At 46.4% G+C, this 17,340-nt stretch overlaps 2 protein-coding genes across 4 annotated transcripts in view; one reads left to right on the top strand and one right to left on the bottom strand.

Moving 5' to 3' along the window:
- Nucleotides 1-17,340, top strand: part of CTNNA1 (catenin alpha 1) — a 113,880-nt gene that overhangs the window by 50,593 nt on the left and 45,947 nt on the right. The window lies entirely within an intron of this gene.
- Nucleotides 7,801-9,405, bottom strand: LRRTM2 (leucine rich repeat transmembrane neuronal 2; the record flags this gene model as incomplete). The annotated part of the gene is made up of 1 exon (XM_080353295.1): nt 7,801-9,405. A coding segment is annotated over one exon (1,605 nt), but the record flags the coding sequence as incomplete, so codon positions are not given.

Raw genomic sequence — 17,340 nt, 5'->3', positions numbered from 1 at the left:
CTGCGGTCGTTCCCGGCTCACACTCGGTGCTTGCTGAGGGTGTTCACTGTGCAGCCTCCTTCTGGGTCAGGCAAGCTGGCCTGGGGACCTATAATTGGACTTTATTGTTAACAAAGCTCCCTAAAGTTTCCGCGGTATGGGGAATGGATGAGTATTTCTCCCTTGTGAACTGTTGTGTGGTGCCTTTACAGACAGCAGCTCACTCGTGTCTGTGTCCCTGTCCCCTTCCCTGTGTTCTCACTGCTAACAGATTGTGTCATTATTGGCTTTACTAAGAGCTCTATTAATTTTACAGGGTATTTTTTCTGCTCTGAAAGATTAAAAACTTGAAGGTGGTATCAGGGTTGAAGCAATCTATTTGAGGGCAGAAATGGATAGTCCAGCTAACAGCACATGGCTTTGGAGGCAGAGGTGGTGGGTACGTGATGGATTATTGAAGAGTTAGTTAAAGGCAAGAGAGCAAATGCATCCTAATAAGAATACTTGCTGTAGGGTTGAGATGGATTTTGCTTTAACACTCCTCTCAATATTTTTAGCTCTTTGCAAACATAAGAGTAAAACTGCTTTTTAGTATAAGCTTTTCTGCAATACTTTGCACACTTCATAAAGGATATTTCAAGAATTTTGTAGCTATGCAGCTGAGAAGTATCTTGAAAGAAGGACCTTTCTACTTGAAATGCATTTCCTATATCTAGTGCTGTCTTAAATCTCATGCGGTCTTGCAAAACCCGTTCTACCCATTAAATATGCAGGAAAGCTGTTCTGTTTGGTAGAAGATTGTGTGTTTAAACAGCAGAAGTCCTCATTGCTCGTGTATTTGAAGATTAAAAATTCAGCTGCAACACTACCTTTGGATTCAGAGCCATTAGAATGGATTTTTCAGATTTATTCTCCTGATTATTATACAGAAAATTAATTGCTTTTGACTGTGAAGAATTATGACCCATTCATTATTTAAGAACCTCCTTGATGGATGAGTCTTTGCCACTTACTTCAAGAGTTTTCATGAAATAAGGCTGCTTTTTTTAACTGGTATAAAACATAATGCACCTGTATTCAAGCAGTGGTTGCCCTGCACACTCTTTAGGGGTAGGAACTGGTGAAAAAGAAAAACAGCACTTTATCTGTGTCTAGTTTGCTTGAGTATTCAACATACAAGTAGTAGAGCCTGCTGGGAGAAAACAGGGGTAAGTTACTTGAACAGCATTTAAAATAAATATATTTTTATATATATATATATATATTTAAAGGAAGATTTATTAGTTTCTTAAAATGTCCCGGTAGTAGAGAATACCACTTCAGTTTTGTTTCTGTGTGTCTCTGAAGTGTTTGTGTTCCGTACTGGGGAGAAGAGCTTGTATTAACTGGGGATCTCTTTTCCTCTGGCCCTGCGCAGCTCCCAGCTGCTGTGTCTCATGCTGCTGATTCAGGAGGTCTCCAATGATCTTTGTGTGTATTTCAGACTTTGATCTCATCCTTTCAGCAGACTGAGAAAGAAGGAAAAGGCAAATTTCTTGGATCTTGTTGATTAAAACCAGCAGAACTAAGAATAACTTTTTGGTTACCTCTCATCCCAGGAACATTTGCTGAGTGCCCTTAGTAGCCAAACATCTTGCAGCACAGAAATAAACATGAAATTTAGTTAATGAGGCAATTGTAGTCATTCTTTTGTGTCACAGAACAGTTGGGGTTGAAGGGACCTTCCCAGCTCCCCCAGTGCCACCCCAGCCACAAGCAGGGACATCTTCACCAGCTCAGGTTGCTCAGAGCCCCGTCCAGCCTGGCCTGGGGTGTCTCCAGGGATGGTTCATCCACCAGCTCTCTGGCCAACCTGGGCCAGCGTCAGGATTTCAAAAAGCTTTTATTCCTGGAGAGCAGGTTGCAGTAAATGTTGCCATGAGGGTTTTGTTTGAATCCTGTCCCTCCTGTGCGCTCAGAGCAGCGAGCTGGCGCTGGCCCCGCTGTGCTGGAGTTCTCAACTAACTCCTGCACTCCTCGCTGGACTCTCAGGTTTTTTGCAGCTGTCTTAACGCAGCCTACATTTAAAAGGAAGTGGCTAGTGATGTTGACATTTCCTTGTTACAAATTAGATTTAAAAGCTTTGCATAGTATATTCAGAATACTACTTTTATGTATCTTACCTTTGCTTGTGAAAACAACTGGGTTTGTATTTTGAGATACTCTTTATCTTAAAATTAGAGAGTTTAAGAAAATAGACTTATCATGTGCTTCTTTGAAGTAGTAGAAGGATTTGAGAGGTAGTTAGGCAACTGATATTTAAAACCCTGGAGAACTTACTGCAGCCAAACCTTTTGGGGAAAAAAAAAAAAAAAGTAAATGCAGCTAGAGCTTAGTTACTAAATGATTTTAGCCTGCAGTTCAGTGCATGGAATCATCTTGGAGCATCCTGCAGCTTGTTCATTTGTTCAGCTGTTGTAGCAAGGCTTTTGGGTTGTGTCTGTGAACTTGTCGCTCCTCTAAATCAGCAATCTTGCTGTTACTGAGGCACTGCGAGTTTGAACGGCACGTTCATTGCGGTAGCCCGCATAAAGAACGCTTCTTGTGCAGCCAGTGTATTTCTGACACTTTCTAGGTGGCTGCAATTCAGAGCTGAAGTTACGGATTGTTTGTGCTCGCTGAATTCCTGGCCAGGTGTTCCTGTTGGAAACACCCGCTCTACCGGGTACCCACGGGCAGCGCCCAGGGCTGGAGCTTATACAAAGCAGTTAAGAGACACCTTGTTTGGGAAGAGCCCATGCAGACCACCTCATTTACTGTAATATAACTGAAGGTGCTGGATTTGATAGGGTCATGGCAAATGGACTGGCCCAAACCTGGATTATCTACTCTGATGTAGACTGGTCTGTACATATTGTGAAAAAATGAGCTTTGGGCATCTCTGTTTGAAAAGGGAGGAAGAAAGAGGCAAATCCAGTTTTACAGTATACACAATTTTAATAACAAAATCTTTCTGCACACTGCACTTTTTTTTACTCCATGACTTACACCCCCTCCCACCAGAAGTTGGCTCTTTAAACATAATTTAAATACAATGCACCTAGGACTGTTTAATCTCTGGTTGCTAAGCTGGTAGAATAGTTCACTTACTAATGTTTTTATTAGTAAAAAGAAAAATGGGGTGGTTTTTTGGTGTTGTGTTTTCACAAAGCAGTGGTGGAAGGACGGCAGGTGTGGGTTTTCAGTGCCTACACCAGAGCTGTTGTACAAGCTGCACAGTGTTTGACCTTAGCCCAAGCTTTCTTCCACCTGAGGCTTGATTATATCCATCAAAGCCTCTGTTCCCTCTCCCTCCATAACCCCCAAAAGGTTTTTCTACAAGGTGTGAAATGCTGACTTTCCGGATGACTCTGCAGTGATCTTTGAGCACCGTGCTGGTGTGATGGCTTAAAAAGCAAAGCCTGGCACCAGTTCTAGTGACCAGGACTCTTTGCGATGGAGGGAGGAGCTGCTGCTCTGCAGCTGCCTTTGATTTTTGTTATTTCCTTGCTTGTTCCTGTTTTGAGGGAGGAGAAGTACTGTATCCCTCTCTGAGCTCTTTTATGAAAAACTTCAGAAGAAAGATGAAGTTCAGCTTCTGGGTAGGTTTCATAAGTCTGAACAGATGGATTTTGATAGCTGCACAGATCACAAAATTAAATGAACTTTATTTTCATTAAAGTAGTATAGAAATTAACTTAGACACATTAAAAAATCAGTGTAGTGCAGATTTCTTGTTTAAAGCCACTGGATATTTCTGATTTTATGTGTTAGCAATAGGCCACTGTCTTCTAAGGGGGGTAATGGGACATAAGCTCAGATGCTCAGATTAGCATGCAAGCTTATAACTGCAAAATCAGATCATTTCTGCTTGGGGAAAAGCAAACAAACCCAAACATTGATACAGCGGCACAAATTATGTTTCCATCTGATAAGAGACGGGAGCTCTGTGCAGAGGAACCCTCATCTGCAGGCTGAGCTCTAACCCATCGCACTCCTTAGCGAGCAGTTCTTAGTTGTGTGCATTGAAACGATGATCTAATGCAGAGCGACTAATGAGAGGGGAACCGAGAGCATTAATTCAGACCTGTTCCAGGATGATGACTCAAGGATTGAACTTGTGCTGCTGGGTTTGCATTTCGGTGACAGGAGGAGGAGAAGTGGGGGAGATCTGTGCATGGGATGAGGGTCTGGAGAGCAGCAGCAGCAGTGTTGGTGTCTCCAAGGCCCCAAACGCTGGGTGAGGCTGTGCCCAAGCGTGGGGAGCCACCTGCAATGCCCTTTAGTGCCTGGAGAAACCAAGGCTGTGCAACAGAGATGGTATTTGGGGAGAGCAAGTTAACAGCCTCTCGTCATCAGCCAGTGCTCATACTCAAATATGATTAATTGAAACCAAATCATCATGCTTCTTGTTCCATAAACAAAATAAATCAAGCTGCTGAGTAATGCAATTATTACAAAACCCTCCTTGCCTGGAAGAGTCACAAGCAATTGAGAATGGAAGACAGTAACTTGAAAAAAATAAAACGGCAGAGCCTCTGGTGGTGTCCTTGTGCAGAGCGATGGCTGTGCCTGCCGCTCGCTGGCCCTCCTCGGGGAATTCAAGTTGACTTCGCTACTCGTGTTTGACATTCTGCGAGTTTTATGATACCTGTTATCCTAAATGTAATGTTTGTGGAATTGCTTTGCTTACGCCTGGAACCTGGCAACAAATGGGTTTGGAAATGGCAGACATAAACCACGGCATTTGAGAGGCAGGCTGCGCCTTAGTGGGTGGTGCGGGGTCCCGGTGGAACTGAACGGTGCCAGGGCAGCGGCACCAGCATGAACTGGGCATGCTGGGGGGGAGAGGACTTGGTGCCTGGGGGTGTTTGCACTGGAACAGCCCTTGGAAAATTTGTGTGAGTGCCTGGGGTGGAGGAAAGGATTAAGTCCAGCTTTTAGATTTGTTCCTCTTGGGCATAATGATAAGCTGAGTGCAGAGCTGGGGTGTTGGGAAGGCACCTCCTGGTGAGGAACCTCAAGCTTTGGTCAAGAGGCCATTTGTGTTTAGCACGTGGAAGGTGCCGTGGTAGCTCTGGAGTCGCCTGGCAGCGCGGGGCTGGTGGGTTCCTCTGGGAGTACAGCGGGGTTCAATGTGATCTGGTGGCTGGTGATGGGGCAGCCAGATTATTTCCCTGCCAGTGTAACGAATGAGTTCAGTTCTCGCTCTCTCTGCTGGTATCCTACAGATAGACGTGAAAATCGCCCCAAAAGTGTCTGCTTTTGAGCGGCCCCGGTGTGGCCCATGGTGTTGGGTAACGCGAGGGGAGGGAGGTGCCCGAGCAGGGCTGGGGGGCTGCACTCACCTGCCCCATGCACACACACACCCCCCCCCCTATATATTTAAAAGTAAAAGCAGAGCAAGCACCTGGACATAAGGGCAGAGCTGTGAGCACTCACTCGTGCTAAGGAATGAAGCAAGTCTGTCTACGAGCAGCTAAATACCCTTGGATGCCAACACATTTTTGTATTTATCAGCTTAGGTCTGGCCTCCTGGCTCACACGGGATTTAATCGTACAGAATATTTGCTCTTTGTCCACCTGCTCTGCAGGATTTATTGTATTCAGTTAAAAGCAGTAATTGATTTCCTACAATAGGTGTAAATCGGCTCATCGGAGTATGAGCAGAATGGAGGGTTCGAAGGTTATCTCTGTGGAAAACCATAGCATCTCTTCATTAAAGTACAGAGTCACAGCAAGTAAACAAAATAATTGTTTTATAAGGGCACTGTATGTAAAAGTAAAACGATGCAAATTAATATCTTCAAAACCAACAACTGAAAAATCTTTATGTAAAATCTTAACAGAAGTCACACTTATCTTGCTATAATTGTCTTGGACGAATTCATTTCACAATAAAACATCAAACTGTTGTATAATTGCACCCTAAATACCTCACTAAGTGGTAATACAGATATAATAAAGCAGAGTGAAATAGCAAATGGATTTTTATGCAGTGATTTTTTTCCTGTTTAAAAAGTTTGCAGAATAGTTTAGTACAACACAATTAGCATACTGTAATTACTGATTTGTTCAAGGTATGGTAACACTGTGAGGAATCTCTTTTCTTCATCGGTGTGTGCTGGTAACTGTTCAACACTGCAGCATTGGACACAACACATCTTTTTAGTTATACATACATGTATATATATATCTATATATATCTATAAAAATTTCCATCCCTCTGGTCCTTTTAGCTTTGGTTAGAATGTTTACAATATTTGAGCAGTTGACTTAAAAATAATGTCATCTCTGCAGACCCCCCACCCCCGCCCCCGTGGCATCTGACACCACCAGCGCTGCATAGATCCGCAAATATTTACAGAGAATCTCACAATATAGGATAAATAGCAATATGGTGCTTCTGGCTAAAGAAAGCAAATTACTCCTTAAGAATGAGGTGCGTGTGTGTATATATATTTATATATGCTTTTTAAAAATGGTATGCTAGTTTTGATTCTGTCCCATATCGAGTAAGAAACAAAACATTTTTCAGTGAACTATTCTATAGACTAATCATATTATCCTAACTTATCAGAAGGTATGTAATTTTTTGTTTTGTTTGTTTTTAACTAGTAATTACCTTGAATTTTTGGGGGAGGAGGACACGTGAGAGCTTATATTACAGGGGCTCATTCTGTCTCCAGAGAAACCGGTGGAGTTAGTGCATGAAAACCGTTGCCAGGAGCGAGGGCGGCGCAGCCGGGGGCGGCGGGGGCACAAAGCCGCGCTTCTTCCTTCCTTCCAGCTTCGCCTCGCGCTTCACATTTACCTCTCTTTAAGAAAAACTTGTATGAAGGGTATTTAGACATGAAAAGGCATTGAAATGCCGTTTGGTTGTCCTAAGTAATTAGCCTGAATTCATGAAAAGCATCATCAAGCCAAACCAGGGAGCCGATCAGAATTGAATGCACTTAATATTTAGTATTGATCCCGTCGCACTGAGCTTTCCTAAATAAGCTGCGCTGCCCACTTGGGAAGCGCCTGGAGAGTCGTCCTGCTAATTTGTGACCGTCCTGCTAATTTGTGACCCTGGGAACGGCTCCTTGCTGTGTCTGTCGGGAGCCTGAGCAAGGTCCTTTGAAACAAGCCAAACTATGAATATGCAGATAGGAAAACTGCATTTCAAATAAATTCACCCATCCCCAACGCTCTTAAATCTCCACCTGGACTTTTTTAAACCCCCCTCACCCCCACTCTTTTTTTCCCCCCTTTGTATCCCCTCCCCTTTTTTCACTGGTGTGAAATGATCAGAGGAGGAAAATCTTCCTCCCCGGCAGCTTTTGAAGTGAGCGGAGCCAGCTGGAGCGTTTGGGATGCTACAGCTGCAGTGGAACAAACGGAGCGTATGTCCCCCCGCAGCTCTCTGTGCAGATCTCTGTACACATAGCCAGTATCCTTCCCCTCGCACTGTTCTCATTAGAAAAAGTAGAATGTGGAGACTTGGGTATAAATGTTTACACACAGCCATATAAGTACATAACATGAAACATTTTACATAGTTTGAGGTGTCTCTTTAGACTTTTAACATCAGGAGTGCAAGTTTAATGTAATCATTGCTTCTTTAACACTGAAAATATTATGGATTTATTTTTTAAAAAACTTAAAAATACTGCACCACTCCATAAACAATGTTTCCATTAAGTAGCTTGGAAAATTAGGCTTTATGTCAACATTTGTAAAAATTAGAATCTGATATAGGTCCCCTACAATTTTAAAATAGGTTACTTATCTGATTTACTTTGTGATGGCATGTGGGTATTATACTTCACATTCTTTGTACGGCAGCTGCTGGCACTTGCACTGTCCGTAGCCGTTAATGATGATGAAGGGTCCTTCGTGGGTGGGTTCGTACTCGTTATAGGGTCCCTGGTCGGCCAGGTTTGCCATATGCAGCCGCGTTTGGGATCGGAGCTGCCTATGGTTTTGAATCATTGAGCACTGCCTAATTCTTCTTAATGTGGGAGGGCAGCACTTCCTGGAGATGAACACTATAAAAATGATAAAAAAGAAAGAAAACAATAAAGCCATTGTTCCTGTAATTACCCTCTGAGTGAAGATGGCATTGTTTGGCTCCGGGAACGGCTCTTCGGTGGTGACGACCATGCCTGCCGTGGTTGGAATCTCTTTGTCTCCCATATGGAAATGAGAAGAGCTTATTCTTTTCGTGGGCTCGGTAGTGGGAGCCGCGTCCGTCGTAGCCACGGGGGTGACAACAGTCGATAAATTCCAGCAAAGCTGAAAGCCGTACACGGCATCCAGAATATCCTCTCCCTGGGCGTGGTGGGGGCTGTGGCAGAGGATGGAGTGTTCCCAGCGCCCCTGGAAGCCCCCCAGCCATGTGGCCAGGGCGCAGATCTTGGGGCTGCACTCCCACAGATTGCCCGAGAGGCCCACGGTGCTGAGGGACCTCAGCGAGGTCAGGATCTTGGAATCCAGCGTGGTGAGCTTGTTGTTATCCATTAGGAGGGTTTTCAGGTTAGGCATAGTTTCAAAGACGGTTAGGTCGATGGCTTTGATTTCATTCCCAGTCAAATCGAGCTTTTCCAAGGTGCTCCAGGTCCACTCCATCCCACACGTCAAGTTGCTAATTTTGTTCCACTGCAAGAAGAGCGTGTGCAGGCTGCTCAGCCGGAGGAAGTGAGCAAAATTAATCTTTGTCAGCTGGTTGTGCTCTAGGTGAAGCTCCCTCAGCTTGATTAATCCCGCAAATCCGTTACGAGCCAAACTTCGCAAGCGGTTTGTGCTCAAATCCAGGAACTCCAGGCTACGACAGTCCCAGAACAGGCGGACCGGGATGGTCCGCAGGGAGTTGGAACGCAAGAGCAATGTCTGGAGCTTGCGAAGGCCGTAGAAGAGCTCGGGGTGCAGAGAGGACAACTGATTAAAAGAGAGGTCCAAATTCTGCAGGTTAAGCAGCTGGCTAAAAGTTGTGTTTGGCAAATGAAAGATTTTGTTGGAACTTAAGACTAATTCCTTAAGTTTATACAGTCCTTGAAAAGAATCTTCTCTGACTGTAGCAATTTGATTATGATCTAAGTGAAGCCAAGTAAGTTGACTGAAGCTTGCAAATTGATCCCTCTCAAGTTCAGAAATATAATTGTGCCTCAGTGACAAACCTAGCGAGCCCTTTTCAGTGGTGTTTGGCACTGAGTGAAACCCCTGAGAGTCACAGTAAAAGAGCAGCTTCTCACAGCGACATTTTGGTGGACAAGCCATGCCCAAGGCAGGCAGCATTTTTAAAACCATACTCATTGCATATAGTGCTGCCAGCATACGAGCCCCTAATGGCCACTTGAAATGTAAGCCTGCAGAATATAATTTAGGAAAACAACAAGATAGGATAGCCTTATCAGTACACTTTGAACATCACCATGGAAGATTTCACTGCAGATAACATTGCCATGCATTTCCGACAAGCTAATTCTAAATGCAAGAAACAACTTTTACTATGAAACACAGAATACTTGGATATTACACTTAGGCTGAGTCTTTAGCCCTGTTACGGAGGATTACAGTGTCACAATTGGAAAACACTTTTGTCATAAGGTTCAGGGCAGAAAGATTGGCTTTAGCACCTAACTGCTCCTTTAAAGCACAGCCGGTCATTCGTTAGACAAGGTATATAGAAACGCAGGGACTTACCCATTCTTTTGAGCACATTGGAGGTTGCATTCAGTCGTAGTTTTAGACTCAACGCCGTGAGTCTGTCAAAGGCTCTAATGTAAGATAGCCTTTGAATAATTTACTGGGCTTGGTGTCCTTTGATATCGGTGCAAAATTGAATCCACGATGCTCTCCTGGAATATTCCTTTTGAAATCGCTGCCTTGATCTCCTCTAACAGGTCTGCAATTTTTAAATCAACGCTTAATGCAAGTTTTCATCCTCGGTGGCTGCTCAGCTGTTTAATTGAAGCTCACGTTTCCTTTTTGCGCAGCTGTGGCTCCCTTTAGTCCTAACTTGTTGATGGCAGATGGGTGGCTTATTGCTGAGAGAAGCTCCTGTAGTAGCATGAGTGCATTTACTGAAAAGCTTTTCAGGGAAGCGGCACAAGAATGGATTTGCTTATGCGCTGCGACCACACAGGGCTGTATATAGGCTGACGTCACCCGGTGACGTTCCTTTTGTTTGGGTTTTCCAGAAGCTTTGCTGTTTTAAAGCATTGTGCTGCATACTGTGATCGTTTTAAAGACCACTGATGGGGAGGGGGGGGCGCGGAAATAAATGGACGGTAGGAGTCCTTGGTCCTCACGATAGAAGGAATAGGAAAGACTCGCTCCCCCCTCCGCGGCGCTGTGTGCAGAGCTGCGGGTGGAAGCGCCTCAGCGCGAGCTGCTGCCTCTCCCCTTCAACATCGCCGGCAAAAGGAACTTTTAGGTGCTAAACGTGCTCGGGTTGAATAGAGGATGCTGCTTAGCACCAGCTTTTTGTGGAGGTGAGAGCGATTTGGCAGCTTCAAGCTACGCCTGACAACTGTGGTCCCTGCAAAAGTGGCGGAGGGGGAGAGCAGTCATGTAGATGAAGGTGGCGTGTCAGAAAGTACAGTGCACAGCCCGAGAGCAAAGGACGGGAGCGAACCTTTCAAGCCAGGAGAAATTTCTGGAAGAAGCAAAGCTCGTTTTAGGGCACAGGAAAAATTTAATTGGAATCCAGCTTGACAGCATGCAGTTATGAAACTAGAAAATTTTTCCCCCCCAGCCGGTGGTTTTTGTACTTGCTTTTTCCTGGGGCCAGGAGTGCAGGAGAAGTGAGGTTGGCATTCACCGATGGGGCTCTGAGCGCTTCCCTGCGGTCACTGCCTACGTTCTGGTGTCAGAAGTCCCCCGTGAAAGGGGACACATTACTGCCATTAGCATCCCTCTGCGGTGTGGGCCCATGACAGTTATCCCTTGTGTTTCAGAGGTGCAGAAATTAGCATTTTTGGAGGTGGTGACCCCGCAAAGCCGCCTGTGCTGTGACAGCCAGTGTGCACGGGCAGCATGGAGGAGCAAACGTGCTGCCCTGGCTGCTGCTTTCCAAAGTTCCTTGCCCTTTTATCTGGAGCAAACTCTCCTCTGGGACAGCTGGTACTGAAAGGGAAAGGAACAGACTTGACTTAATTTTTTTAATGGTTTTAGGATTTTTGTGTGCGTGTGCAAGAAAGCTTCCAGAGCAGCTGCTTCGGCCTAGGTATGGATGAGGCAGGGAGGTGTTAGCCCCCCACTCCAAGCAACCTGGATAAGCTCTTTTATTTTCACCGTGAGAGCTAAAGCAATAATGTAGTCGAAGGCACTTGAAAATGTTTGAGGTATTGCTTGCAACCCCAAAATACAGCATGAGCTGAGAGTAACAAACTTCCCATGCTGATGGAGGAGGATGCTGAGTTATGTCAGAAGAAGAATTTAAAATGAAATGACTGCTTGTGTTACTAAGCTTTGGTTCCTTAGAGGTACTATTTGAACTAAGGTGATGTTTTCTGCCTCAGCAGTCCCGTGGCAGAGCTGCACCTCTGCCTGCGGTGCCTCCTCTCTGCGCTGGGCAAAGGAAAGGGATGGAGAAGGTGAACTCTTTAAAAATAGACAAAAAGAAAACCTCAAACCCTCCCCAAAAAAACAGAGCAAACCAGAAAAATGCAGGAAAGTAACTAATGATACAGCGAATTAGGAAATGCTAGATGAATTTCTTAAATTGCTCTGCCTTAGTAAGTGTTTTCACATTTGCAAAGAAATGACATAAACCTATGTGAAGAGTTTGTTCGCATGGAACGTTCCCTGCACGAAAGGTGCGGAAGCGGCGCTCAGGCTTGGCTGTTGGGTGCTGGCTGTCCGCTGGGCTCCTGCACCCGAGACGCGCGGTTCTGCCGCGGAGCAGCTCGGCTGTGCAAAATCCTGATTGGAATCCTAGTGACATTTAAATGCGATAACATAACATTTACAAACAACATTTAAAGGGTGTCATTAATAAAATTACACAGGTCAAGTGTTACTCCTCTCCTGTGCTACCTGCTTCTGCTATTACCAAGAGGCTGAATTTAGGTATCTTTTGGAAACATTTTGCTTTTTGCATCAGTATCTGTTGGTAGGTTCCTCCCACATTAAAATTGTGTAATTTGGCACAGAGTTAATGTTCAAACACGGTGAGTTGCTTCCTTTCGAAAGCTCTGCGTTCTTTGGCCCATAACCAAACAAGGGCTATTTAGCACCTTGCCAGCGTGTTTCCTGTTTGGGAAACTGTTAACATGAACTTTACGGGCGCTTTTCTTAGCGAAACGTGTTTTTATGTGCGCTTGTCATAAAATAACAGATAATACTAAAAGCTTAAGTCTGGCACTCTGCAGTCATATTCATGTTTTCCTTGGGAGCTGCCTGGAGTGTCAAGGTGGAAATAAACCCCAGCTGCCCGCAAAACTCCACGGTGGCGTTTCTGCCGAGACAGAAAGTTCACTTACATGCCGAGGAAAACCACGTACGAGTGCCATCTGGGGACTTGGGCCAGAACGGGAGCTTCGGAGCAGCGGCCCAAGTCGTCACATGCAGCACGGAGAGGGAAGCTGGCATGTCTGCCTCGGGAAGGAGCTTTGCTGGGACCAAACGATCCTCCCGGGGGCTTCTCCCTTACCCCGCTCCTCGAGCAGCAACAGAACTGGTTTTCCTGCTAAGTGCACATGATGAAAAAGTAGAATTGCACCCCGAGGCTAGCGTTGTCATTTAGTTAGGCTGACATCTTGTGGAAGCCTTCCTAGTGGATTAAGAACAACAAATAAGCTAATTTTATTTGATGTAGATGTGGGCTGCGTGACTTTGTGGTGCTGCGGAGTTGGAGGACGGCGTTGCGGTGAGGCTGGGGCACCAGGACCTGCGGCCCCGTGCGCGGCACCAGGCGCACACCCAGCTCACCCTTCTGCCCGGAGAAATGGTCTCTGGATGGCAGCCTGCTGGGGATTGTGGGGACGTTGCATAGAGTCATTTGCTGCTTTTTTTTCCTAGAAGATAGCCTTGGTGCTGTGTCAATAAGGTTGTGAGGCAGAGGAGACGAGCACAGAAGTGTGGCTGTAGCGTTGCCAGCTGTCCCCTCTTCGTTGGTGCCACCATGCTGCAGCCCAGCGCTGGAGAGGGACGTTGGGGTGGGCGCAGGATGGGGAATCTGGGTGTCTTTATGCCCATTGAGGTTGTGGTTGAATGCTAGATGATGCTGTGCAGGCTCTGTGCTTTGGTGTGGAAGGTTCAGATAGGACATCAGGAAACATTTCCTCAGAGGGCTGTTGTGCATTGGAACAGGCTGCCCAGGGCAGTGGTGGAGTCACAGAATCCCAGAATGTGAGGGGTTGGAAGGGCCCCGGAAAGCTCATCCAGTGCAATCCCCCCATGGAGCAGGAACACCCAGATGAGGTTACACAGGAAGGTGTCCAGGCGGGTTGGAATGTCTGCACAGAAGGAGACTCCACAACCCCCTGGGCAGCCTGGGCCAGGCTCTGACACTCTCACCACCAACAAATTTCTTCTCAGATTTAAGTGGAACCTCCTGTGTTCCAGTTTGCACCCACTGCCCCTTGTCCTGTCCCTGGTTGTCACCAGCAGAGCCTGGCTCCATCCTCCTGACACTCCCCCTTTCCATCTTGATCCCATGAATGAGTCCCCCCTCAGTGTCCTCTTGTCCAGCTCCAGAGCCCCAGCTCCCTCAGCCTTTCCTCACACGGGAGATGCTCCACTCCCTTCAGCATCTTCGTGGCTCTCACCATCCCTGGAGGGATTGGACAGACGGAGATGAGGTTCCCAGGGACATGGGGTAGTGCCACAGTGCGTGAACAGTTGAACTTGATGGTCTTAAGGGTCTTCCAACCAAAATGGTTTTATGACTCACCATGGGAGACTCTTTCCTGCAAAAAAACAGCATGTAGTCCTGCTTCCTCAGCCATCAGACCCCAGATATAAACCCACCACTGAAACACGTGTCACACTTCGCAGCTTTCCCTTCTGCTCTTGAGTCAGCACTGTTGTATCTGGGGTTGGTTTGCAGCCCTTGTGTCCCGGTGCTGGAGCGGTGTGGACGGTTGCCCTTTGTAGATTAGGCGAGGTGTCAAGGCAGAAATGAAGCGTGTGACAAACGGGATCTGAACGCCGATGTCCTGGCTCCTGGTGCAGCGTGGGCAGGCAGCGGCACGTGGGCCTGCAACCGCCTTTGCTGCCTACCCGAGGAAGGTGTGCCAAACGCTCGTTAGTCGCTTGTTAAATCACCACCGTTAACGACCGTACTGCCTGTTGTACAAACAGCTCATGGATTACCTGAAGCAGAAGCCTCTGTGTGAACCGTCCTTTTGAAGCAGTTGTGTGGTGGGCGGCTGGCCGGCCAGTGGTAGCGCATCTGGCTCACATCTGGGTGCTGATGTGGGGAGGAGGGATGCTGCCAGGCGGGAGGCACCGGTGGGTTTAACTTGAACTGATACTGAACCACTGAGGTTAACATTGAGTTTTGATATTTAGCTATAGAAGCGTGGCTTTGAGTAACTCATTGTAATATTTGCGCTGTTGGTACTGGTGGCTTTAGGGCAGCATTCGTGCACCACCTGGCTCTGGTACCTTTAGAAATCTCTTGGGATGACGTTTTACCATCAGTAGCTGTAGGAAGAGCTTGGTTCAGGGTTTGGTTTTGTTTTAATTCAGATGGCAGGCCAACAAAGGGAATGCATTGTGGCAGAGGTGGTGATTCCTCTTGCCTCCCTGTATACAAATCCCCTTTCTTTGCTTTAAAGCAATTAAAGCCGAACCTTAGTGGGGATATTTGTGTGAGCTGGAGCAGCAGGGATGCGACAGCGGCTGCTTGTGTTGCTTTCCAAGCAGGGCAGTGATGATGGTGGAAGAGCAGAGATTATGGAGAGTGGGGGAAATGAGCAATTTTTAACAGCAATTCTGGCCTCTTTGATAAAGATCTGATTTAATTTAAAGTAAATTTGCACTGTGGCTAAATTTATTATCCTTAATACTGGACAGAGCTGTGGTATCTTACTGCAAAATGACTGACATGGTCAACGTGACCCTATTAAATCTACTGAATCTATTAACTGCTCGCTGACTGCAGAGCAGAGTTCTGTGCTGAACGTCTACCAAACCTATTAGTAATCTGAATATTTGGGCTTCACTACCGTGAGTCCTCCTAATCCCGTGGATTAGAGAAGCTGATAGCTGGGATGCGTTGTGCTGCCGGGTCATTAACTGGCTCATTTTTTTAATAGTAAGGGTAATTGGTTACCGGGACAAATTTCCCAGAGGTGGTAGATGGTCATTAAGAGCCTTTAAAACACGGTTTATTACTTGAAAAAGAGAGATGAGCTCAAACAGCACTTGTTGAGCTGTCGAGTGGAACCAGTGGATCGAACTCCTGGGCTGTGTGGGAGCCCGGGCCAGGCGACTGTTGTGCTCAGGGGTGAGCTTTGGTGTGGCCACGTGCCCTGGAAGGTTCGTGCAGCTGCAGACTGTCTGCTCTTCGTGTGCTCCAGCCCCCACAGTCCCACTATCTCCCACAGGCAGCAGTTTATGTTTCGTTTTATGCAAAAAAAAAGGTAAAGAAAGTTCAGGTGGGGAAAATTTGACATCCTTGGGTGAGGGCCAGGACCTTGGCTTGAACTGGCTGTGCTCCTTTAAGATGTTAATGACAACAGGGTCTCTGTAGCCAGAGGTGTGAGTGTCCGTCGTGTTTGTCCCGTCCTGCCCCAGCCCTAATGAAGGAGCCAGCTCAGTAGCTGGATGTGCTGAACTGTTAAATTACCGCAGCTAAATTAACAGGGCGTTTTATGTTGCAGCCTTCAGAAGGAAATTCTGTTAATACTTTTGATGAGCTTCTGTGCTGAAATTTCTGAATGCCAACAAAGTGGAAATAAAATGGAGCTGCCTTGCTAAATCCTAATGGGTTTGGATTATGCAGCTCTTTCTGTGCGAGTACGTGGTGTGGCTTGATAAGAGTGGATCAACAGGATGAAATTGGTGCCGCTCAGGCTCTAATGTATGCTCTGCCTGCTTTTCGGGGTGTTTCACACAGGAGCGGCTGTGGTCTGGTCTCATGAACCGAGTGTCCGTTAGCGGAAAGCATCTCTTGATTTCCTTCTCATCCAAAAGGTGGCTGGTCCTTGTGCGCTGGGGCTGTTCTGGGCTGTGACAGCAGGGACGGCAAAGTGGAAGCGATGGCTGAGCTCGCTTCTAAAGTGCACTCCTGCGTCGTGTCCAAACAGGAACGTAGGGGCACCCAGGGGGAAGTGAAACCGCGCTGCTTGGAACAGCTGAATGTTGGGCTTTCTGCGTAATAGATGAGCGTATATCTTAGATCCAAAGGTATTCCTGGAAAAAAGCACCCGTGTGTATGGCGGGTGCTGCGGGGTCGGTAAAATGGTCACGCTGCAGTAGGTACAATGGCGTGACAGCATCGGAGAGCGCAGGCGGCTGCACCTGCAGGTTGATGTCTCGGTTTTATGTCTTTTAGTTGGTGCAGTGCCTGGCATCAGAATTTTGGGAGAGCACCCACCAGCACTGCACCCCGAGCTGGGCCCGGGACACAGCGATTGCTTCAATGGGTGCTGAACGGGAGCTTCTCACCCTAACAGCATTCTGGTTTTCATACCCACCAAGTGTGGAAACAGCAAACTGATCAATAAATAAGTAGCATTAATCTTCACTTTATTTAGAGACTTCAGCTTTGATTTTGGAAGGTGGAGTGAAGAACGAGCCGACAGCAGCGCTGCCCATAGGCACAGCCAGCTCCTGGGTTTAATTTTGGTCACTCTTCAGTTACCCTTTGTGATGAGAATCAAATGGCTTGATCAGGGAGGTGGCAAATCTTCGATAATTCATTAAACTAGAGTGACATTACAACATCCCACGTTTTTCCTCCCAATTCTGTTTAATTCTTATTTCTGCTGTAGTGCGGACTCTGCGTTTTAGATTCATGGCTGCCCATCCAAGTATTTAACAGCAGCCTGTCACCTGGAGGATTGATAACTGGCAAACCCTCGCTTTAGTGCCGCTAAATGGTTTCTCTTCTCAATAGGATAATGATATTGATTGTGTCTTAGAACTTCAGAAACTGGATTGTGGTTGCATAAAGTGTGGTTCAAAACTCCAAATAAGCTATATTATACAGAAAACTCCCAGCAAAACCAGACCGCCGCCATTGTTTTATCTCACACTCCCAATCTGATAGAAATTAGGGTATTTTTGACCCGGTGTCTGCTTAAAAAGCAAGAGGCTGCCGCTGTTCCTGGCCTCTTGCCCTCTGTTTAACAACAGGGCTAACGGGAAATTTGCTGTGTTGAACGGTGGTGGGATCCAGGTCTT

This window comes from Nesoenas mayeri (genome assembly GCF_963082525.1).
Source record: "Nesoenas mayeri genome assembly, chromosome: 14".
In the NCBI taxonomy this organism is placed as follows: Eukaryota; Metazoa; Chordata; class Aves; order Columbiformes; family Columbidae; genus Nesoenas; species Nesoenas mayeri.
The sequence above is the reverse complement of the archived record's forward strand: the minus strand, read 5'-3'. Positions and strand labels throughout refer to the sequence as shown.